This window comes from Xyrauchen texanus, chromosome 47, assembly GCF_025860055.1.
Source record: "Xyrauchen texanus isolate HMW12.3.18 chromosome 47, RBS_HiC_50CHRs, whole genome shotgun sequence".
In the NCBI taxonomy this organism is placed as follows: domain Eukaryota; kingdom Metazoa; phylum Chordata; class Actinopteri; order Cypriniformes; family Catostomidae; genus Xyrauchen; species Xyrauchen texanus.
The window spans coordinates 27,029,222-27,054,737 of NC_068322.1; the positions used below are offsets into that span (position 1 = coordinate 27,029,222).

General features: G+C 40.6%; 1 protein-coding gene across 1 annotated transcript in view; it reads right to left on the reverse strand.

Moving 5' to 3' along the window:
• Positions 1 to 251: 251 nt before the first annotated feature.
• The window catches only part of LOC127638667 (nuclear pore complex protein Nup50-like), a 47,033-nt gene continuing 21,768 nt past the window's right edge, over positions 252 to 25,516 (reverse strand). The window contains exons 5-8 of the mRNA XM_052120281.1: positions 20,558 to 21,124; positions 19,126 to 19,207; positions 18,926 to 19,044; positions 252 to 1,775 (exon numbers count right to left, since the gene is read on the reverse strand). Coding sequence (XP_051976241.1) covers positions 1,576 to 1,775; positions 18,926 to 19,044; positions 19,126 to 19,207; positions 20,558 to 21,124 — 968 coding nt within the window. The 3' untranslated portion in view covers positions 252 to 1,575. The remainder of the gene's footprint in view (positions 1,776 to 18,925; positions 19,045 to 19,125; positions 19,208 to 20,557; positions 21,125 to 25,516) is intronic.

Genomic DNA, 25,516 nt, shown 5'->3' on the forward strand with positions numbered 1-25,516 from the left:
CATGCACGGGCGGATGTTGTATGCAATTTCCCGCAAAATTCGTCCCGACAGCTCTAAAATATAATATCATTATTATAGTTTTTTTAAGTGTATTTGGGTAAAGTATGGATTTTAGTGTAGCTTTATAATAACCGGTTTCAGACCAAATGTTATAATAACGGTTCTTAATGGAAATTGTGTTTTAAGTTCTTACAGTAACTTCAATAACAGGGTTGAGCTTAGTCTCGCATAAGCGGAAACACTGGTCAGGTTCATTTGATTTATTCACCAGTCTAAGAATGTAAAGTAGATCTAGTGCTGTTCAACACAAACACATACCTCAATGAGTAAGGCAGTAAAAAGGTCACTTAAAGGAAACTCATTTAGAGATCATTTTAGAGACAGATTTCCATAATGCCACCAATCACTCTATACATACATCAGATCATTCAAGGGCGAGGATTCATTTACAGGGTTCATGTACTTCATGCAAAATCCTCATCTGCAATAAATATTGACAAACACAACAAGTGCCCCAAAAACGGCAACAAGAAAAAGAACTGGGTACAGCTCTCATTTCTCAGATCAAAAAATGTGGGCAACTAAATTTAATGACAGCAATATAACTATTTGTATGAACATTGTTCTCAATTGGAAAATCAAGATTTAAGGATCTGCAATGTTTAAAACTGACCTCTAAACCCTGGAAAACTGTATAGAACTCAATCCATACTTACATATCCAATATGTTCAGAAAAATGTCCAAGAATTAAAAATGAACCACAGCCATCCACATAAAACAGTCAGCTCCATCTTGATTAATCCCTTAAAGGAACACACCACTCTTAAAAAAAGATTCGGTCTGTTGTTCCAAACCTGTATGATTTACTTTTTTCCTCAGGAAAATTCAGTCAGTTAATAATTTTTTTTTATATAAAATCTAAAAGCACACCATAATAATATTACATTTTATTTGTGCCATATTCCAAAACTTCTGTAATCATGATAACTTAAATTGAGGTCTGCTCCTGTTAATCTTGCACTTAACTGCATTCACATCCAGAATATTAAAAATGTCACACTGCGCTTGGATACTTTGATTTTCAGCTAATAAAGACTTAAAAATGGGGTCTGCGTGTCTGACTTCTGAAGTTTGAGCTTGAATGACATCCTCATGCTCAACAGCAGATGAAAGTTCATACTTGTCCAGAACAACACGATGCGTCAATGATGACCAATTTTCAGTCTTGAGGGAACCATTCAGTATTTTACTTTAAATAGCAGCTAAATTAAAAATCTATAAGGAATGTTCATAGATCCAGACTCGAGTGTGTGTGATAATACACCGATACGCATATATATATATATATATATATGCTATATATATATATATATATGCTATATAAATACAATTTTAAAAAACAAGCGTTACAGTAGGACCATGAGTGATTTCACAGTAGATGTGATTAAAACAGCTCGTGTGTCAGCGTTAGATGCAATAGATCGAGTAAACTCAAGAGTAAGGTGTGTGTAATGTAACCAGGTTGTGTGAGTCCCATTCAAACACACGGATACTTGTGGACGGGCAGAGAGCGGTCAGGCTTTCTTCTCCTGCAGGATTTGATGCAGTTCATCTGCGTCTTCTGCCGTTTTGACACGTACAAGCACTGGAACAGGTGTGCTGGGGTTCTTCTCGTCCACTGGAGGGTTTGGCACGCACACCACCATCACATTGTTTTTGCCAGTTCGTGAGCAAGGCATGGAGGAAGGCACCATGATGTTAAGCAAGATGTTTCCTGAGAAAAACCAGAGGAACCAGTGAGCACATGTTAATCTCCTAGAGCACATTATCTGGAAAACATCACTTTCTTTTAGACTGACTAGACTGTTTTCAAGCGCAACACGCTCTGTTAAAAGCGTGCATCATTATATGGGTCAAAATAATATTTTGTAGCTTTTTTCCTTAAGGTGTTTGTTTTTAACGCCATGCTATCTTACATGGCTATTGTCATAGCGAAATCCAGGTAAATAAAAACATATACAAGCTGTTTAAATAAACTTTTTCACACCATAATATTGACCAGAAAAACACAGAACCTCAAAACAACTGTTCTTACGGCAATTCTTTGCTCTTTAATTACCATGTTTTGGATCACTTTATACTTATGACATTGCTTTTAGTTTTTTTACATTAATTATTCCACTACAATGTTTAAGCCAACATGCCATTGTTTTTAAGTAATATTCACATTAATATTTACTGTTTAAATAAAAAGGTGGCCTGGGTAGCTCAAGAGAGTTAATACACTGACTACAATGCCTGGAGTCGTGAGTTTGAATTCAGGGCGTGCTGAGTGACTCCAGTCAGGTCTCCTAAGCAACCAAATTTGCCCGGTTACTAGAAAGGGTAGAGTCACATGGGGTAACCTCGTTGTGGTTGCTATAATGACAGTTGTGCGTGCATGCCACGGTGGATGGCATAAAAGCCTCCACACACGCCATGTCTCCGCGGTAACGCGCTCAACAAGCAACGTGAAAAGATGTGCCGATCGGCGGTCTCAGACGCAATTGAGATTCCTTTCAAAAAGGCAAATCACGGGCGGTGCTCGTGCGCAGTGATGGAGTAGACGTGTTTTCGGCGTGCTCCGTGACATCTCCTTTATTTTACTTTTATATCATTGCACTTTAACATTATTTTACGTTGGCCTGCCCTTAAAATTGTGTTGTAGCCTGTCAGAAGTGAGTTTGTCAACATGCCAAAGAAAGACGATAGTCAGAGGGATACATCCAAGACGAGTTCTTCGGCTGCTAGCAACGAAGCTATACTAGCTGGTATTGCTAACCACGGGGCTGAGCTGGCGAAAATCACCTCTCTCGTAGATGGTTTAAAGAAATCTTTGGAGGGCCGCCTCGACGCAATTGAAGTAACGCTATCATCGCTTCAGAAAAAAAGCCATGAAAATGAGCGCCGCTTTGATGATTTCGACGAAGCCATGTCAGCCGCATAACAGCCCTGGAAGCTACGTGCAACGAGCTACAGGTGGCTAACAGTCTCCTCAGGGCTAAAGTGAACGACTTGGAGGGCCGCTCCCGTAGACTCAATGTCAGGATTGTGGGCATCAAAGAAGGGGAGGAGAAAGGCAGCCCTATTGACTTTGTTTCTAGCTGATACCAGAACTTTTCGGCCAAGACAACTTTAGCAGACCCGTGAAAATAGACCGGGCCCACCGTAGCCTGAGACCGAAGCCTCAGCCTAATGAGCGGCCACGGATCATTATTGCCAAGGTCCACAACGATCGGGACGTGATCGACATACTGCGATTCAGCCGTCAACAAGCACCTCTGTACTATCACGGTAAGAGAGTCTCCATTTTCCCTGACTACACGGCGGAGGTCTCAGCTCAGCGGCAAGCCTACACAACCGTGAGGAAGCGGCTAACCGAAGCTGGTGCTAAATGTGCCCTGCGTTTTCCAGCCAAGCTTCACGTCGACTACAACAACACATCGAAGATGTTTGTGTCTCCAGCTGAAGCTGAACGGTTTGCCAACTCTTTAGGCCCAGCGAATGACTCTTAAATCCTATACATTATTATCATTGTGTATATATAGAAAAATAACGTTATGTATGTGTATATATATGCATGCATGTATGAGAGAGAGAGATATATATACAGTGAGGAAAATAAGTATTTGAACACCCTGCTATTTTGCAAGTTCTCCCACTTGGAAATCATGGAGGGGTCTGAAATTGTCATCGTAGGTGCATGTCCACTGTGAGAGACATAATCTAAAAAAAAAATCCAGAAATCACAACATATGATTTTTTAACTATTTATTTGTATGATACAGCTGCAAATAAATATTTGAACACCTGTCTATCAGCTAGAATTCTGACCCTCAAAGACCTGTTAGTCTGCCTTTAAAATGTCCACCTCCACTCCATTTATTATCCTAAATTAGATGCACCTGTTTGAGGTCGTTAGCTGCATAAAGACACCTGTCCACCCCATACAATCAGTAAGAATCCAACTACTAACATGGCCAAGACCAAAGAGCTGTCCAAAGACACTAGAGACAAAATTGTACACCTCCACAAGGCTGGAAAGGGCTACGGGGAAATTGCCAAGCAGCTTGGTGAAAAAAGGTCCACTGTTGGCGCAATCATTAGAAAATGGAAGAAGCTAAACATGACTGTCAATCTCCCTCGGACTGGGGCTCCATGTAAGATCTCACCTCGTGGGGTCTCAATGATCCTAAGAAAGGTGAGAAATCAGCCCAGAACTACACGGGAGGAGCTGGTCAATGACCTGAAAAGAGCTGGGACCACCGTTTCCAAGGTTACTGTTGGTAATACACTAAGACGTCATGGTTTGAAATCATCCATGGCACGGAAGGTTCCCCTGCTTAAACCAGCACGTGTCAAGGCCCGTCTTAAGTTTGCCAATGACCATTTGGATGATCCAGAGGAGTCATGGGAGAAAGTCATGTGGTCAGATGAGACCAAAATAGAACTTTTTGGTCATAATTCCACTAACCGTGTTTGGAGGAAGAAGAATGATGAGTACCATCCCAAGAACACCATCCCAACTGTGAAGCATGGGGGTGGTAGCATCATGCTTTGGGGGTGTTTTTCTGCACATGGGACAGGGCGACTGCACTGTATTAAGGAGAGGATGACCGGGGCCATGTATTGCGAGATTTTGGGGAACAACCTCCTTCCCTCAGTTAGAGCATTGAAGATGGGTCGAGGGTGGGTCTTCCAACATGACAATGACCGTGGCTCAGTGGTTGAGGCTCAGGGTTACTGACCAGAAGGTTGGGGGTTCAAGCCCCAGCACCACCAAGATGCCACTGTTGGGCCCTTGAGCAAGGCCCTTAACCCTATCTGCTCCAGGGGCGCCGTATCATCCCTGCACTCTGACCCCAGCTTAGCTGGGATATGTGAAAACTAATAAATTTCACTGTATATATGCAAAAAAAACAGTGTGTATAATGTGTGACCAAAATAAAGGACTCTAAGGACTCTAAGCACACAGCCAGGATAACCAAGGAGTGGCTCTGTAAGAAGCATATCAAGGTTCTGGCGTGGCCTAGCCAGTCTCTAGACCTAAACCCAATAGAGAATCTTTGGAGGGAGCTCAAACTCCGTGTTTCTCAGCGACAGCCCAGAAACCTGACTGATCTAGAGAAGATCTGTGTGGAGGAGTGGGCCAAAATCCCTCCTGCAGTGTGTGCAAACCTGGTGAAAAACTACAGGAAACATTTGACCTCTGTAATTGCAAACAAAGGCTACTGTACCAAATATTAACATTGATTTTCTCAGGTGTTCAAATACTTATTTGCAGCTGTATCATACAAATAAATAGTTAAAAAATCATACATTGTGATTTCTGGATTTTTTTTTTTAGATTATGTCTCTCACAGTGGACATGCACCTACGATGACAATTTCAGACCCCTCCATGATTTAAAAGTGGGAGAACTTGCAAAATAGCAGGGTGTTCAAATACTTATTTTCCTCACTGTATATATATATATATATATATATATATATATAGTGGTGGCGTAGTGGTCTAAAGCACATAACTGGTAATCAGAAGGATGCTGGTTCAAGCCCCACAGCCACCACCATTGTGTCCTTGAGCTAGGCACTTAACTCCAGGTTGCTCCAGGGGATTGTCCCTGCAATAAGTGCTTTAAGTCAGCTTTGGATAAAAGCGTCTGCCAAATGCATAAATGTAAAATATATATATATATATATATATATATATATATATATATATATATATATATTTATTTTTTTTCCGGACTGGATATTTTCCTATCCAGCGTTTTGATAAAGATTCAGGTCAAACTTTTACTTTCAGTTGGTCATTGATGCAGCATAAGGTAACGTTGTGTTTAAATAGTGTTTCACACAGTGTGCTTTTTTTGGGTACACAAATCCATTTCTGGGACAAGTTAATTATTTACCTTAGGTCTGTATTAATATTGAGTGATACTCCCGGCTATATGTCTTAATTTGTTTAGTTTTTCATATAAACACACTCTTCCCTATGGTATTTTCTTGTTATTTTCTTAAGTCTGATGTTTTATATGCTGCACCGTTTATACCCTCCCACCTGTTATCTATATCTACTCCAAGCGTGTGTTCTGAATATCGCTTACACTGTATACTTCTTGTGGGTGCAATTTAAACATTAGTTAATGTGTTGGAGATGAGCACCGTGGTAAGTGGGCTTTTCGGTGAGTGGTTTTGTTGGTTCTGTTACCCGGCAGCCTCCTTGTTAGCTAGTGGGATGTACCGCATAGTTCTTTTAGCGGGTTTGGGTTTTTGGGGGGGTTTTATTTGTTTTTCTTCATCTGTCTTTTTGTCACTTGTTTTGCCAGCCCTCTGTATGTCGCATATCAAACTTCACCTTATGTCCCTCCGCATAGATCTATGTCATTTATTCACTTAGGTCAGGGATGAGTCACATCACTTTTACTACTTGGAATTGTAGGGGTATGGGCAGGGCTCTCAAACGAGGTAAAGTATTCTCACATTTGAAGTCCCTGTCTTCTGATATTGTATTTTTGCAGGAGACCCATATCCAACCTTCAGAGCAGAGGCGCTTAAGATCTACGTGGGTTTCTCAGGTATACCAGTCCACCTTTTCCTCCAAGGCGAGGGGGGTTGCCATTCTTGTTCGCAGAACCATCCCATTTGTATTCAAATCGCAGACTACCAATCCAGGTGGGAGGTTCATACTTGTCACGGGTACGGTCAACTCAGTCCCTTTAGTTCTCAAACATCTATGCCCCAAATTTCGATAACCCCGATTTTTTCTGTAAAATATTCAATCTTGTCACAGAATACGATTACAACATAATTACAGGCGGCAACTTTAATTGCTATTCTGATCCGCTATTGGATAGGTCCTCCTCGTCCGTGCCCCCGTTATTGAAATCTGTCTCTGTTCTCAACAGCCTTGCCAAATCTCTGGACCTGGTTGATATGTGGAGGCACCAGCACCCCTTAGAAAGGAAATTTTCTTTTTTCTCCCATGCATGGCAGTTTCACAAGAATTGATTATATGCTGGTTGACTCTAGACTTATTTTGAATGTAATAAGCTCAACTTACCATAGCATCTTAATTTCTGACCATGCGCCCCTCTCAGTGGTGATTGATTTCAAACTTTATGCCACTCAATATAGTTGGAAATTCAACCCCTCTTTATATTTAGATGACGCGTTCAGTGGCTATATATCGACCAAGATAGAAGATTTTCTGCTCATTAATGACAATGGCGCTGTCTCAGATTCTATTTTGTGGGAGTCGTTTAAAGCTGTAATAAGAGGGCACATCATCTCGTATCAGTCGTCTCGCAAAAGGGCTAGGATCAGGCGTCGCACTGATATTGAGGCTGAACTAGCTGAACTGGAGGAAGATTATCGAAACAGGTTCTGATGACACTCTTAGCTCTATTTTGAAAGTGAAATATGAATATAACCATATTTTGGGTGAGCAGGTTGGGAACTATATTCGTAAACTAAAACAGAAGCACTTTGAGCTGGGTGAGAAGGCCGATAAATTGCTCGCTAGGCAAATGAAGGGTGTCATATCTGATAGGGCAATACATAAAATTGCCTCCTCCACCGGTCAGCTTTTAACTGATCACAAGCAGATTAATGACAGATTTTTAAGTTTTTACAGCCAGCTATATATTTCAAGATCTACTGCCACGGATACAGATATTGCCAATTTTCTCCATACTTTAGACATTCCAGTCCTTCCTGAGTTCGCAAGATTAGAATTGGAATCTGAATTTACACTGGAGGAGATCAGATCCTACCTGGGGATTAACATCCCCAGAAATCCAAAACTTCTCTTTAAACTTAATTATATGGATCTGATTGGCAGGCTCAAGGGTCCATCCATCCATCCATCCATCCATCTTCAACCGCTTATCCGAAGTCGGGTCGCGGGGGCAGCTGCTCCAGCAGGGGGCCCCAAACTTCCCTATCCCGAGCCACATTAACCAACTCTGACTGGGGGACCCCGAGGCGTTCCCAGGCCAGTGTGGAGATGTAATCTCTCCACCTAGTCCTGGGTCTTCCCGAGGCCTCCTCCCAGCTGGGCGTGCCTGAAACACCTCCCTAGGGAGGCGGCCAGGGGCATCCTTACCAGATGCCCAAACCACCTCAACTGACTCCTTTCAACGCAAAGGAGCAGTGGCTCTACTCCGAGCTCCTCACGGATGACTGAGCTCCTCACCCTATCTCTAAGGGAGAAGCCCGCCACCCTTCTGAGGAAGCCCATTTCGGCCGCTTGTACTCGCGACCTAGTTCTTTCGGTCATGACCCAACCTTCATGACCATAGGTGAGGGTAGGAACAAAAACTGACCGGTAGATCGAGAGCTTTGCCTTTCGGCTCAGCTCTCTTTTCGTGACAACGGTGCGATAGAGCGAGTACAATACCGCCCCCGCTGCCCCGATTCTCCGGCCAATCTCCCGCTCCATTGTCCCCTCACTCGTGAACAAGACCCAGAGGTACTTGAACTCCTTCACTTGGGGCAAAACCTCATTCCCTACCTGGAGTACGCACTCCATCGGTTTCCTGCTGAGAACCATGGCCTCAGATTTAGAGGTGCTTATCTATAATACCCTTGAGCCTCCTCTCCGGGAACCAGCACCTTATCGTGGTGGAGAGGTTTGTGTGCCCTTATGATCCTGAGGGTTGTGTTGTCTGGAGCCATGTGCTCCTGGTAGGGTCTCCCAAGGCAAAGTGGTCTCAGGTGAGGGGCCAGACTAAGAATGGTTCACAAATGACTCATGGATAAAACGGTAAGAGGAGGAGTTACCCTGCCCGGAGGAAGCCCGGGGCCCCCATCTGGAGCCAGGCCCAGATGGAGGGCTTGTCGGCGAGCGCCTGGTGGCCGGGCTTGTCACGGAGCCCGGCCGGGCACAGCCCGAAGAAGTGACGTGGAACCCCCCTCTACATCCCTTGGGCCCACCACCCATTGGAGGAACCGCAGGAGTCGGGTGCGCTGTCATATGGGCGGCAGTGAAGGCCGTGGGCCACGACGGACCAGACCCGGGCAGCAAAGGCTTGCTCTGGGGACGTGGAATGTCACCTCACTGGGGGGGAAGGAGCCGGAACTAGTGAGGGAGGTGGAGCGTTACCAGTTGGATCTGGTGGGGCTTACATCGACGCACAGTTTTGGCTCTGGATCCGTACTCCTGGATAGGGGATGGACTCTATTCTTCTCTGGAGTTTCCCAGGGTGTGAGGCGACGGGCGGGTGTGGGGATACTCACGAGTCCCCGGCTGAGCGCCACTACGTTGGAGTTTACCCCGGTGGACGAGAGGGTCGCCTCCCTATGCCTACGGGTTGTGGGGGGGAAAACTCTGACCGTTGTCTGTGCATATGCACCGAACAGCAGTTCAGAGTATTCGGCCTTCTTGGAGACCCTGAATGGAGTCCTGAATAGGGCCCCAGTAGGGGACTCCATAGTGATGCTGGGTGACTTCAACGCACACGTGGGAAATGACAGGGACACCTGGAAAGGCGTGATTGGGAGGAACGGCCTCCCTGATCTGAACTCAAGTGGATGTTTGTTATTAGACTTCTGTGCTAGTCATGGATTATCTATAACAAACACCATGTTCGAACATAAGGATGCTCATAAGTGTACGTGGTACCAGAGCACTCTAGGCCGAAGGTCGATGATCGATTTTGTAATCGTGTCGTCGGATCTGAGGCCATATGTTTTGGACACTCGGCTAAAGAGAGGGGCAGAGCTGTCAACCGATCACCATCTGGTGGTGAGTTGGGTCAGGGGATGGGGAAAGATTCTGGACAGACCTGGGAAGCCCAAGCGAGTAGTGCGGGTGAACTGGGAACGTTTGGAGGAGATCCCTGTCTGCGAGATCTTCAACTCACACCTCCGGCGGAGCTTTTCAGGCATCCCTGCGGAGGTTGGGGACATTGAACCGGAGTGGGCAATGTTCAAAGCTTCCATTGCCGAAGCCGCGGTGGAAAGCTGCGGCCTCAAGGTTTTAGGTGCCGCAAGAGGTGGTAATCCTCGAACACCGTGGTGGACACTGGTGGTCAGGGAAGCCGTCCGACTGAAGAAAGAGGCCTTCCGGGATTTGTTGTCCCGGAGGTCTCCGGAGGCAGTTGCAAGGTACCGACAGGCCCGAAGGGCTGCGGCCTCGGCCGTGAGGGAGGCAAAGCAGTGGGTGTGGGAAAAGTTCGGAGAAGCCATAGAGAAGGACTTTTGGTCCGCACCAAAGTGCTTCTGGAAAACCGTCCGCCACCTTAGGAGGGGGAAACGGGGAACCATTCAAGCTGTATACAGCAAAGATGGGACGCTGTTGACCTCAACTGAGGAGGTTATTGGGCGGAGGAAGGAACACTTTGAAGAACTCCTAAATCCCAACACGCCCTCTATGGTAGAGGCAGAGCCGGAGGATGATGGGGGTCAGAATCTATTTCCCTGGGGGAGGTCACTGAGGTAGTCAAACAACTCCGCAGTGGCAAAGCCCCGGGGACTGATGAGATCCGACCAGAAATGCTGAAAGCTTTGGATGTGGAGGGGGTGTCATGGATGACACGCCTCTTCAACATTGCGTGGAAATCTGGGACAGTGCCTAAGGAGTGGCAGAACGGGGTGGTGGTTCCCCTCTTCAAAAAGGGGGATCAGAGAGTGTGTGCCAACTACAGGGGTATCACACTTCTCAGCCTCCCTGGTAAAGTTTACTCCAAGGTGCTGGAGGGAGGGTTCGGCCGATTGTCGAACCTCGGATTGAAGAGGAACAATGCGGTTTTCGTCCTGGCCGTGGAGCGACGGACCAGATCTTTACTCTCGCAAGGATCCTGGAGGGGGCCTGGGAGTATGCCCATCCGGTCTACATGTGTTTTGTGGATCTGGAGAAGGCGTATGACCGGGTCCCCGGGAGATACTGTGGGAGGTGCTGCTGGAGTACGGGGTGGGGGATCCCTTCTTAGGGCGATCCAATCCCTGTACGTCCAAAGCGAGAGCTGTGTCCGGGTCCTCGGCACGAAGTCGAGTTCATTCCATGTGGGGGTTGGTCTCCGCCAAGGCTGCGCTTTGTCACCAATCCTGTTTGTGATATTCATGGACAGGATATCGAGGCGTAGTCGGGGTGGGGAAGGTGTGCGGTTCGGTGGGCTGGGGATCTCATCGCTGCTTTTTGCAGATGATGTTGTCTTCATGTCATCATCGGTCCGTGACCTTCAGCTCTCACTGGATCGCTTGACAGTCGAGTGTGAAGCAGCTGGGATGAGGATTAGCACCTCTAAATCTGAGGTGCTATCTATCATAGGCTAAAGGGTATGATAGATAAATGGAAACTTCTCCCCCTCTCATTGATTGGCCGTGTCAACATTGTTAAAATGGTCGTGCTCCCTAAATTTACTTATCTATTTCAGAATGTGCCCATCTTCCTCACTTCTTTCTTTTTCAAGACGTTAGACTCTATTATCATGCCCTTCATCTGGGCCTCCAAGCCCCCCCGTATTTCAAAGGCCCACTTACAGAAGCCCACTGAGGTGGGTGGTTTAGGCCTGCCTGTTTTTCGACATTACTACTGGGCCTGCAACGCCAGAGCATGGGTTTTCTGGAATCTGTCCACGGCTGGGGGTGCAGAGATGGGTGGACCCTGCCCTAGATGGCCTGAGATTGAGCTTAGTAATGCTGTGTCACTTACTGGTGCCTCCTTGTCAGCCATTCTATTCTCAAAACCTGATATTAAAATTAAATCGCTACGCAATCATTTTTTACTTTGCAACTCGAATCAAGGTAATTCTGAAACTCCCAGAAAATTCAATTCATGTCCCCATATGTCAGAAACCCTGTTTCAAGCCTGGTTTGATGGATGCTGTCTTTACGCAATGGTCAGATAAAGGTTTAACTACTATCAGGGATCTTTATGTAGATAATTACTTTGCATCTTTTGCCCAGCTCCAGGCTAAGTTCAAACTCCCTGCTAACCAATTTTTTAGTTATCTACAAATTAGGAATTTTGTCAAGCATACTTTTTTGCTCCTAGATGTGACCCCCATGCAACATGCCTTTTTTGATATTATGACCAGCCCTCCCACCTCCAAGCATTTGATTTCTCGGTTTGTTAATCTCTTTGTTGTGGCAACCCCCTCTCTTCAGATTAAAGAGGCGTGGATCAAAGACACCGGCGAAGTTATATCTGACGAGCTATGGGCGAAAGGGTTAAACAGGATAAAAGCATGCTCTATTAATGCTCGACTTCAGCTTATTCAGTTCAAAGTAGTTCATAGGTTGCACTATTCCAAGACTAGACTGAACAAATTATTTCCGGCTGTCTCCCCCACTTGTGATAAATGTAAATCAACTAATGGAACTCTTGGGAATCTTTTCTGGTCCTGCTCGACGCTCACAAAATTCTGGGTCGACATTTTCAGTTTGTACAGTACTGTGTACAATAGACAACTGGTTCCTGACTGTCTCTTAGTAATACTGGGCTGCTCCGAAGGTTCTTTGGCTCTACCATCCGCTTTACAACAAGCCCTCATGTTTGGTATGGTCATTGCAAAAGGGGTTATCCTAAAGGAGTGGAAGTCAGCTTCCTCTCCTTGCTTCAAGAGATGGCTTAATGATATGGTTTCCTGTTTACACCTTGAAGAAATTCGGTTCTCTATGTCTAACTCTCAAGTTCAAGAGGATCTGGGGCCCTTTCATAGAATACATCAGGAAGGATAGAACTCAAACTGGGACCTAAATGCAATGCACTTTTTATTTTATTTTTTTAATCTTTGGGTAGTTATCTTTACTGAGGCTGCCACTCCCCTCCGGCTCAGGCCTGCTTGACTCAATTTGTGCGAGTGGACTTTGTGATATCTATTCATTGTACTGACACGTGTTTTTTTTTGTTTGTTTTTGTTTTGTTGTTTTTTGTGCCTTAATTATCTGATTTACTGCCTTTCTTTTTGTTTGTATTATGTGCACCTGTGTATAAAAAAAAATAAAAATATGTATAAATAAAATAAAAAAAAAGAGGCAAATCACTACACCACCATGAGGACTTAGTGCATTGGGAATTGGCCGTTTCGTTTTGGGGAGAAAAGTAAATACACTTTAAATAAAAGGGTTAGGGCTGGGATTTAATACACATTTTCAGGTTCAATTGGATTCCAGATCATTTGGGTATATTTGAGTTATGTCCATTTCTGCTTGCATATAAAGACATTCTCAATCAGCTAATGCTAGACATAGACGGCCCTTCTAACCTGGTACATTTTTATAATTCATATGCATGGGGGGCTTGTGGTATTTCTTTTTTTCACCTTATTTACCTCTAAATTATTTAACACCATTCATATTTATATAAAGAAAATTGTTAAATTCACTTTTACCCTAACTACATGTCACAAATGTATTCAGGGACATATTGTCATCTGCCATCTGGTGTTGAATATCATTTTTAAAAAAATTATACATTTCAACATGAAATAACATAACCAGCAGATAACTGCACAGGTCAACTCATTTGCCAGTAGCAAATTGATTTTTCATATCATAAGACTAGTTATGCATTTAGATCTAGTATGTTTAGACATTGACAAAAATAATTCTTTTTTTAATGTCTTTGATAAAGTTGAGCATTTTTGTATTGAGGTGTCAGTAATTCCAATGATACCACGTTAGATTTTAGATACCTATTATTTATTTCAAACATCCCAATTCAATAATGCATAAAAAATTAATACAACATTAAATAAAGCCAACAGCAATAAACATTTGTTTGTGTGTGTCTGTGTGTATTCTTCATTCTGGATTTGTTATGGTCCGATTCAGTGCGTTTGCATTTGTTGCGGATTTTACTTGACAAATTCTATAAAAAAATATGCTATGTTATATTCTCACCTTTCCATTCCTGTGTGTTTGTGTATGCGAGAGAGAGAGAGAGCGCATGTGAGTTCTGCATTGTGGATGTTACAGTATCACCCCTTCATTTCTGTTTTCTTCATTGTGGCAGATTTACAGATTTTTTTTATTTACATAACAAATGCACTGTTTTATCATCTCACCCATTCATTTCGATTAGGGGGGGTCAATTTAGACCTCGAACACAGTTATTGTTACGCTAAACAGTTTTGCAAGGATGGATGAGCACCACAAACAAATACTGTTACAATGTTTGCTATGCGGTATAACGAAACAAACAAAAAAACACGTCCGTCTGCAGTGTCCGTCAACAGTCGTGGGCAGGGCCTGTACAAAGTGACGTCACTTTGTACAGAATCTGCGAACAGCTTATTCAGAGACAGCGCTTATGATTAATGGGGAAAGGGTGTACACAAATTTATGTTCAAACACCATGTAAAAGTGAATTTTGTATAATCAATCAACATATCTAGAAACATTGCATATTAGGGCTGTGTAATAGGGAGGACATGATTCTGTCAAATAAATAAATACATTTAAAAAAAAAAGTGTAATAAAATAAATACAAATTTCAGTAGGGGTAATGTCTGATGTCGCCATAAATGATGGATAATAGCGGCAGTTATTCATTTATTTTTTTATTCACCTTCCCAATTTCTGTACTCTCACTTTTATCACACTGTGTTCTGATTACAGAGATTGTCAATGCGCACCAATTAAAAAAAGAGAATAAACTTACTTAAATTAGTCTGCTATGGTTTCGAAAATAGTGAATGACTTTATTACGATTAAAAGCACAGCACTAATATATATATATATATATATATATATATATATATATATATATATATATATATATATATATATATATATATATATATATATATATATATATATATATATATATATATATATATATATATATTATTTATATTTATGCATTTGGCAGACGCTTTTATCCAAAGCGACTTACAATGCACTTATTACAGGGACAATCCCCCGGAGCAACCTGGAGTTAAGGGCCTTGCTCAAGGGCCCAACAGTGGCATCTGTGGCCCAACAGTGCTGGGGCTTGAACCCCCGACCCTCTGGTTAGTAACCCTGAGCCTCAACCACTGAGCCACCACTGCCCCATATATATACACACACACACACACACATATATATATACAGTGCATCCTGAAAGTATTCACAGCGATTCACTTTTTCCACATTTTGTTATGTTAGTCTTATTCCAAAATTGATTAAATTCATTATTTTCCTCAAAATTCTGCAAACAATACCCCATAATGACAACGTGAAAAGTTTGTTGGAAATCTTTGCAAATTTATATAAAAATAAAAAACATCACAGTGCTCTATGATATGTCTCTTCCCACGTACAAGGGCATTTTTAAGAAAAATACTGCGTGGAAAGGTGTATCTGAGATCGCGGGGATTTTATGGACCCAGACAGAACGGCATTTGCATTTTCACCGCAGATAAACAGCCGCTATGGCAAACAGCACGCCTTGTTTCTCATTCATCTTTGATATAAAGCATTTTATGTACCGATTCCATTTATATTTAGTATTTTCCCTCCAAAATGTTTGTTTTTAGTGGCAAGAAAAGAGATTCGCTGTCAACAGCAATGGAATGACATCCGCGAATGTCATTTATAAAAGTTACTAGGCAACCAGTAGTGGGAAAGCCCACTAGCGACTTCACTGCCAGCCACTGGCGACCTGCAGTGACAAAGTCACTGGCAGTGTGTACGCACCTTAAGTATTCACATCCTTTGCTCAATACTTTGTTGAAGCACCTTTGGCACAAATTACAGCCTCAAGTCTTTTTGTGTATGATGCTACAAGCTTGGCACACCTATTTTTGGGCAGTTTCTCCCATTCTTCTTTGCAGGACATCTCAAGCTCCATCAGGTTAGATGGGTAGTGTCGGTGCAGGTGTGTGCCTTTCCAAATCATGTCCAATCAACTGAATTCACCACAGGTGGACTCCAGTCAAGTTGTTGAAACATCAAGGATGATCAGTGGAAACAGGATGCACCTGAGCTCAATTTTGAGTGTCATGGCAAAGGCTGTGAATACTTATGTACATGTGATTTTTTTATTTTTTTATATAAATTTGCAAAGATTTCCAACAAACTTCTCTCACGTTGTCATTATGGGGTATTGTTTTTAGAATTTTGAGGAAAATAATGAATTTAATAAATTTTGGAATAAGACTGTAACATAACAAAATGTGAAAAAGTGAAGCGCTGTGAATACTTTCCAGATGCACTGTATAATATTTAGTTAGATAATTGTTTATTTACATGTAGTCTCTTGAAGAGTCTCTCTTTAGGTTTTATTCAGTTTGCGTCTCACTGAATGTTTTGGTTGAGTGGAGATGCACAGCTTCTTTTACTCATCTGTGCTATGTGAGATTGGAATAAATGCTTTTTCTTTTATATTGCTCAACAAAGGGTTTTAAGAGAGACAATTTAATGTCAAATGGATTGTGTGGATCTCGTCTTTGGACACAAATTACAAAAAAAAAAATCATGAGGAAGTAAAAGTATGTGGATATATTGAAGCAAATTTTCAACATGTCAGCCATGAAGTTAATGCTTGGTCGCAAATGGGCCTTCCAAATGGACAATGACCTCCAAAATAGTGTCAAAATGGCTTAAGGACAACAAATTCAAGGTATTGGAGTGGCCATCACAAAGCCCTGACCTGAAAATTTGTGAGCAGAACTGAAAAATTGCGCGTGAGCAAGGAGGCCTACAACACCAACTCCATTACACCAGTTTTGTCTGGAGGAATGGGACAAAATTCCAGCAACTTGTGGAAGCTTGTGGAAGGCTACCCAAAACATTTGACCCAAGATAAACAATTTAACCCTCTGGGGTCTGAGGGTGTTTTGGGCCCTGGAGAAGTTTTGACATGCCTTGACATTTGTGCTTTTTTCAGTTGCTTAAAATCACATTAATGTCTAAAGTCTGATAACACTGTATTCAGCACAAACTGGGCTACAATAATATGTGAGCAACATGTATGTACAGGTTTGTATTTTTGACAAAATAACGTTTATGTGTGGTTTTTGAAAAACCAAAAATTTTAAGTCACTGAAATAAGGCCATATAACACATACTAAACATTTGTCCACAAGACTTTTGAGAACTGGATCTTGTAGCTCTAGAGTTTTTGCTACAAAATGATGTGAAAACCATCCTGATCACTCATTCATACAAAACAATATAGTAATTCAACTTTTATAAGACACTTTTAGTATTGAAAGGAGGCGTGAACTATAATGAATATTGATTGTAATTCACACCTGAGGAGACAAAAGACCCCTCCCCTGGGCCTATCAATGAGTGAATGTGACCAAGAGAATGAATGTGAGGAGACTTAAATGATCAAAATCACATTTTAGGTTAAAATAATTAATCTGACTATATGTTTTCTTTACGTCTCTTCTGCTCACCAAGACTGGATTTATTTGATCCAAAATACAGAAAAGTGATATTTTTTACTATTTTTACAATTTAAAAGAACAGTTTTCTATTTGAATATATTGTAAAATGCAATTTGTGATCAAAGCTGAATTTTCAGCATCATTACTGCAGTCTTCAGTGTCACATGATCCTTCAGAAATCATTATAAAATGGTGATTTTCTAATATGGGCATATTTAAAGTGCATTTTACTCATTTACACCTGAACACATATTTGCAAGCACAAGCTTCATTGATGAGGCAGCATAAACACTAGTTTTAAAATATAATCTAAACATTCATATTATTTTATATAATACTGCATACAATTTAAATACCTGCTTCAACTTAAACAGCATTTAAATGTAACAAACATGCTTATTAGGAGTCATATTTCAAATGGCAAGTCCCACTAGTAAAATATGTACATGTTTATATAAATAGCGTGTAAGCTAATGAAAACTAAACTACTAGTCCGAAAATGTATCCTCAGCTGGATCAAGTCTCTTCAAAATACAAACGTTCATCGGAGTCCCGCTCTTCTTCTGAGGAAAATTGTAACTTCGTCACTATCCAGGAGTTCTCATTTGTGCTGTCTTTCAAACTTGCAGAAAAGTGAATGAACTTTGTTTTTAAGGCACAGTCGGGGGCGTGCACCATTTGATTTGATCATCTCAGCACATTAGCGTATGAATAGTGCGCTCTGCTGGTGGGTGTGATCACATTACAGATAATTAGCTGAGCCAGAAGAAACAGATTACATTGCAGAAGAATATTTGTTTTAAATTTGAATAGTTTTGTTTAAAAGTAGACATTTAAGCATTCTTTAGGCATATGTTTCACGTGTGTGTGATAAGTATTCGCAGAGTTTTAGTTCATTTTAGTGACGTGTTTCTGAAATATGCTCGTGACCACAGAGACTGCTGAAAGCTCACCCTTTTTATTTTCTTTATTTTACAAAAGCACAAGGTTTAGTTGTTATTGTGAGTGTACATAAATAAAAGTAGACCCTTTAAAGTCTGAGGTCTTACACTTATCTGTATGCCCCAAAATGACGGGAGAATATTATTTTGTTTCCGCTGTAATGACAAGAAAATCCAGCAGGACGCGTCTGTCGACACCAGAGGGTTAAAGGCAATGCTAATAAAGAAAATAAATGTATGTAAACTTCTTACCCACTGGGAATGTGATGAAAGAAAAGCTGAAATAAATTATTCGCTCTACTATTTTCAAATTCGTAATAAAAATAAAGTAGTGATCCTAACTAACCTAAGACAGGAAACTTTTTCTACGATTAAATGTCAGGACTTGTGTGAAAAAAAAATTTTTAAATGTATTTTTACAAACAATCTGACCAATGAGGGGAATATCAAAATTAAAACTTCACAGATCATGCATGTTTATCATGCAACACAGCCTGATTGATGTCATCAACATTATCAGACTGGCAAAAGTTCTTAATAGATGCAGATCTCAGTTAGGATTTAATTAACTTGTATATAAAACAGTTTGTAGATCAATTATTTTATTAACAGACTCACCCAGGTTGGTGTCAGCTCGCACTAACAGCTGTAGTTTATTCTCAGATGCCATCTTTAAATGCAGCGTACCAACTCCTTTCTCCTTAAACTCACTGTCCTTCTTATAAAACAACTTACACCTGCAGAGAAGACCAGATATGAACATGACATCAAAGAGAGGTGCGTTTAAAAACTAGATGATTGATTGATGTGAAGTTTACTTTTTAGAGTAGAAAGCGTCTTTCTCCTTAATTTCTTTAACCACGGGAATGGGCGGCTCGTCGGATTCTTTTCCATTCTCATCTAAAAAACAATAAGTTCACAGGAGAAAGGAGTGATAGGGTGAATGTCATGAAGAACATGCACAGGTCATATTTATAAATGCTATTTTTAGGGCCAGTGTTTTTTCGCACTAATTATTTTTCTAAGACAATTAGGCACACACGTAAAGTGTTTGTCTTTCTTCATTTCATTCGTCCGAAAACTGTTTGCAAGAATAATGTGGTCTATAAGAATGCTGCAAATGTTCTCCAATCATCTCAGGAGGTGCTGCGAGTTTGCGCTTAACGTGCATTGTGAACGCAACTCTGCAGTTTCAGTAATATATTTTTTTGTATTAAATAAACAAAGACAAATGTGATTAAATCATAAAATAATACAAGAAACGTTCACCTTGAACCTAAAATGTTGTTCTATTTTATTTTCTTTAGGCAGCATTAACTGTATTACCAAAACACAAAACAAACACAAATTGGATGAGAACACACATTTAGCAGCATTATTTTGGGAGCATAAGGGAATTTATTATTTTATTATTGTCTTTAGTTCTTAATCTGTTGGCTATAAGTAATTTTCCATCTGTGTTGATGGATGCTTGCGTGATGGCAAATGTTGGAGATGGAAAATGTTTGGATTTGGGGAGATGGTTATATAAGGTTTAATGATCACTTCATTATTTTAATTGTTTTTGTTTAGTTTAAATTTAGAAATGTCTTCTGTTTATATTTTTCGTTTCAATAAATGAATAAACGTTTTAAAACAAAAATCAATAAAGGAAAAATATTCACGACCCTCGGAAGGGGGGGTTGACGATACAATTGTATATCAGAATAATTTTAAGGCGATTATCGATAAATATTTTTTATATCGCCCAGCGCTAATATATATATTTATGGTTTTAATGTTGTGGCTGATCTGTGTACGTACATTACATACATCACACACACACACACACACAACAAACCACCTGCCTAATATTGTGTAGGTCCCCCTTGTGCTGCTAAAACACAGTAAATTTGTAGCAAATATGGCTTGGGTAAAACAAAAAAAAATTCATCTTGGGGGTTTTACTTCAGATTTGGTTGTGTTTATTAATATATCAGTAAATTTCAATTGAACTGCATATTTTGGGTCAAGAGCTTGTGAAACCGAATTGAATGGGGAAATCTGAATTGCTATCCAGTCAGTCTAGTAAGCAAATATAAAATATTTGTTTTAACAGGTTGACATTAGTTAATCCATTGGTTGAACTAACAAGACAAAATATTTAAACTAATACAATTTAACATTAAAAGTTATACAAGTACAATTTATCCAACATTTAACACTTTATTAAAATAAAAAGAACACACACTGCATGCACTGCTGCTTTACCTGCACTCTGACTGTTGCTGGCCGCATTAAGAGAAGGCGACACTGCAGGACTGCCGCTACTAACTGCAGCTCCAAACACAGATGCCCCCGAGGAAGAGAATGACGCACCTCCACTAGACGCCAGTGTGTCAAGAACAGAGCTGTCCACCTTCTGACCGAAAGTAAAGGAGACGCCAGCAGGAATCATGTCTGGCGCATGTGCTGCTGCTGGCTTCTCTACGTTGGTGCCATCCTTGTCCTTAAACGAGAAGAGCGGTGGAGCTGTGCTGCTGCCAGACACAAGCCGTTTCTGCTCCCCCCCAAATGACACACTCTCTACGCTGCCATCTGACACACCACTGCCATATTTCCTCTCTATGCTGAAAAGGTGCCGCTCGTAGTCACGGAAGATGGGATTTAGGTCGCACAGTGGGTTGTCGTTGACATGTTTGGTGATCCAGTCGCGAACAGAGCAGTTGAGAGCGGTGAGCTGGCGGTTGTATTCTTTACTGCTGGAGGCAGAGCCATTAGACGTGACATCAGCATCTGTGGGTTTGGAGGGGGCGGAGCTGTTGAAGGTTAAATGACCTAAGGATGGAAGAGATATCGGTTGACTAACAGCTGCAGTTTTCAAAAAGCTGCTTCTAAAAGCATAACTGACACGCACCCTCTTGTCCACCTGAAGAGTGTTGCAGTTGATTCAGCCAATGGAAGTCTCTAATTCAAATCAACCAACCGGACTTAACGGCACGTCATTAACCATGTATGTGAACACAAATGATTCCACATGATAAATTGGAATTTGAAGTTTATAGTATCCACTTTAACAAGAATGAGCCAGTACTACTTAGTGCATGTTTCGGGCTGATCCCAGAAGAGGAAATACACATAATTGGTCAATTGGCAATGATCTCGCTGCTTCAAGATCAGTTTGAAAACTGTTTCAGAAAGAAATTGGTACTTTAATTCACCAAAGTGGAATTCAACTGATCACAATGTATAGTCAGGACATTACTGATGTAAAAAACAGCACTATCACTTTTAAAAAAAAAAAAAAAAAAACATTTTTGATTTCCATCAACAATCACCTTTTCCTTGATTAATCATGCTAAATAGCTAATTTGTAACTAGAAAATCACTTGCCATTAAATCAAACACAATTGAAAGCTTTTTGGTTTGTTAAATGAAGCTTAACATCTTTGTTTGAGTACCCACAGTATGCAATAGACTTGCATGTTGTAAGATTATATATGCAGAAGAATTGAAAACATATCTGGATGTAGAAAAAAAAAAAGGCTTCCAGTTTGGAATGTTTCACCATCGTAAAACGGCAGAAAGGCCCCTCCGCAACCTGATCTTCCACACACAGTTAAAGCAGATTTCTTTTTTGTAAGGTTACAAGGACCATCAGATTTGCACAACTCTAAAAGACATTTCATCTTAATCTAGCCATGCTAGATAATGCTGAAAATCACTTTGAACTGTGGTAACGTTTGTACCTAACGAATTAAGGATTGTAGACTGATGGACCTCTTTAAAATGTGTGTAGTGATGTGCAATCACCTATAATTGATAAATATAATCTTTCATTTTGTATGATTCATCTCATTCTACTAAGAATGGTAACTATAAGGTTTAACTTGATAAAATACAATAATGTGTAAAACCAATATGATTTTGTAACCAGAGATTTTTATGTTTTATTACCTACACGTATAGCATCCATAAAAACATGTCATGTTTAGTATGTAAACATTTGTTTGTGTATGAAGAAAAATCTGATGACAATGAATATCATGTATCTTATACATCTTTGTATAAAATTTACTTGACCCATTCTCAAGATATAAAAGTTCATGATTAAATATGCACTATTTTTGAGATCAACTAACTTAACTATCATTAAGAGTCTGAAACAAAGGACCATAACTAAACTGTCAGAAAAGACAGCCCAGTTGACCATGTGACTCTGAAAAGTCACTTCCGATTGGCGCAGGACACCTTTGGGGGATGCGGCTAATCTCAGTTAAAATAGTTCCAAACAGGAAGAAGTCTGCCTCTTGACTCTTCGTCCTCTGACTCTCTTGCCCTCTCTTCATCTTGCTCTTCAGTTGCTCTCTGAACACTCTTCCTCCCATGTGAGATCCAAGGGAACTCGGTACTCGACATCCCAAGGAGTGAGAAGGCCTCGCTTCACAGCTAAAACCATCATCATCTCATACAGACAATAAATGAGATCATACACAAAGAGATCGAGAATCAAAACGTCGACAGTACAAACTTTCGACCAAGAACAGAGCAACAAAAAGGACGCCAGGACACGGAAGTAACACATCCAATATTGTGCTCAAAGTGCTGGTGTATTAATTAAATAATTTGTGTAATCCGATAGCAGATCGATGTAGACTCAAAGGAGGATGAAATGGTTCTTAAGTAATTGTCAACAGACTCCATAAAGTTCATTTTCACTATATTGATCATTTATTTCACATTCTGTCACTCTTTTCTCCAACCTGTCTCAGGTATATATGTGTTAGATTAGAATTATGTTTAGAATAGCAATAAAGTTTGTCTGTATTCAAAGATGACTTGACTATGGTATATTTGATAATCTCATCTCTGTTTCTGAAAGATTTTGCTTCAAAGCTGTACCTAAATACATGTGATATTATTTACAATAAGCCATGAGAATAATATCACTCCAATAAGTGAATTAATCATAATTTATTTATTAAAGCTAATTCCTTACAGTAGAAATTGTGAGCTGATAGAATTAGACGTTGTATTAATGTTTTCAATGGAGGAGAATCTATTAAGACAAATAATCTAGTTATTTGTCATTTATATCATTTATAATGGTTGTCAAACGTGACTAATTCTGTTATACATTTCATTACCTAATAAGGACAGTTTAATTTAGTTCATAGCTCACATATATCGAGACCCTAAATTCCCTCCTAAATTTTAGCATGCGTGCAAATTACCCATTTTAACTGATTGTGTCCACACCTCTAAATTATATATGTAATACCCTACAATGTCTTAAGATCAGTATTAGGACAAAAATGGCAAAAAAGAAACCGCTTTCTCTAGGAACTCGTCTGTCAATTGTTATTTTGAGGAATGAAGGCTATATATACACACAATGCTTGAAATTGCCAAAAAAAAACTGAAGATTTCATACAATGGTGTACACAATAGTCTTCAAAGACAAAGAACAACTGGCTCTAATAAGGACAGAAAGAGATATAAGAACAAGAGGATAAGTACAGCAGAGTCTCTAGTTTGAGAAATAGACACCTCACATTTCCTCAGCTGACAGCTTCATTGAATTCGACCCGCTCAACACTGCTTTCAAGTTAAACAGTAAAGAGAAGACTCAGGGGTGAAGGCCTTATGGGAAGAATTGCAAAGAAAAGGACACTTTTGAAACAGAAAAACATAAAGAAAAGGTCAGAGTGGACAACAGATAATTGGAAAAGCGTGTTATGGTTATTAACCCCATTGAGCTTTTGTGGTATCAGCTAGACCGTAAGAAGAAGTGCCCGACAAGACAGTCACATCTATGGCAAGTGCTACAGGAAGTGTGGGGTGAAAGGTCACCTGAATATCTGGACAAACTGACAGCTAGAAGGCCAAGGATCTGCAAAGCTGTCATTGCTGCACATGGAGGATTCTTTGCTGAGAACACTTTGTAGATTAAGAAGTTCTGAAATAGTTTTTCAAATTGTAATTTTTCTCATTATTAATGTCCTGACTATACATTGTGATCAGTGGAATGCCATTTTGATGAATTAAAGTACCAACTTCTTTCTATAAAGAGCAAAAACATTATTCCAAACTTTTAGCCACCACTGTAAGTGTAAACTCCGTTCGGCGGGTGATTGATTGGTGAGAGGTGGTGCTTCGCTGCCGTCCGGGACACATCAGAACACCGTTTTAAACCTCAAATTCAATGTGATTTTTGACTACCTCTGTATGTGTTTTTTGTAATCCAATCACAAATCATTTTGCACACCGTTTACAACATTATTTAGCACTGACCATTTGCAACCGGATCATATAAAACATCTTATCAGCTGCAAAACAGGGTCGAAAATTATTGCAGCCAGAGCTAGGGAATTACATCCACCTTTTTCCTACTTCTCGTAATGCTTGGTGAGAAATATGGGCATTACTTCCGTTTTCAAGTTAAGAAGTCACAGCGGGTGTTGAGACACGTCCATTCATTCTTTCATTGTCGTGTTGGGATTTTGAGGAGAGCTTGTATAATTTTTTATGGACATACATCATTCACAATATCACTGTGTTACTGAACGATAATAAACTGCAGAAGAGCCATAAAGACAAAGCGCAGAAAAAAAACGTGCGCACCGTTTCTCTCAGATGCAGATAAGATTTAAATCAAAGCAGAAATGCAACATTGAGCAAATGTATCACTTGTTTTTAGTGAAGTACCTGTGTTAGTTCAGCTTCAGATGTGTGTGCTTGTCATCTTGTCACTCTGCTTGTTCCAATCAGATAGACACATTGAGGAAGAGCAAATATACTTTGAGTATGTAATTGATTCCTCTAGTTTTCCGATAAGATGGTAATTTCCTTTTAAATCCACACGCAAAAAACAAATTTTGTCAATGTTTAGACGTACACTGGCATAAAGATTCCCTTAAAGCTAATATATATGGCCTAAAACCAGCAAAAGTTCTTGTTTTACTGGGTTTTTAAGCACAACTGAGTTTCAGGAGAGAGCCGCTCTGTGCCATACTGTCTCTTTAGCAAGCATATCGGGGAGAAGCCTGGTAGACTTATTCACAGGAAACAAGGCTTCAAATGCACAGTGCAATGCACATTTCAGAAAAGCACATATAGCGATTATATTGCTTGAGATCATCAACATTCTCTGTGGCTTTGAAAAATGAAAAAAATAAAATAAAGAAATATAGTAACCAAAACAAGGGCTCAACATTAAGGATGGGTTAC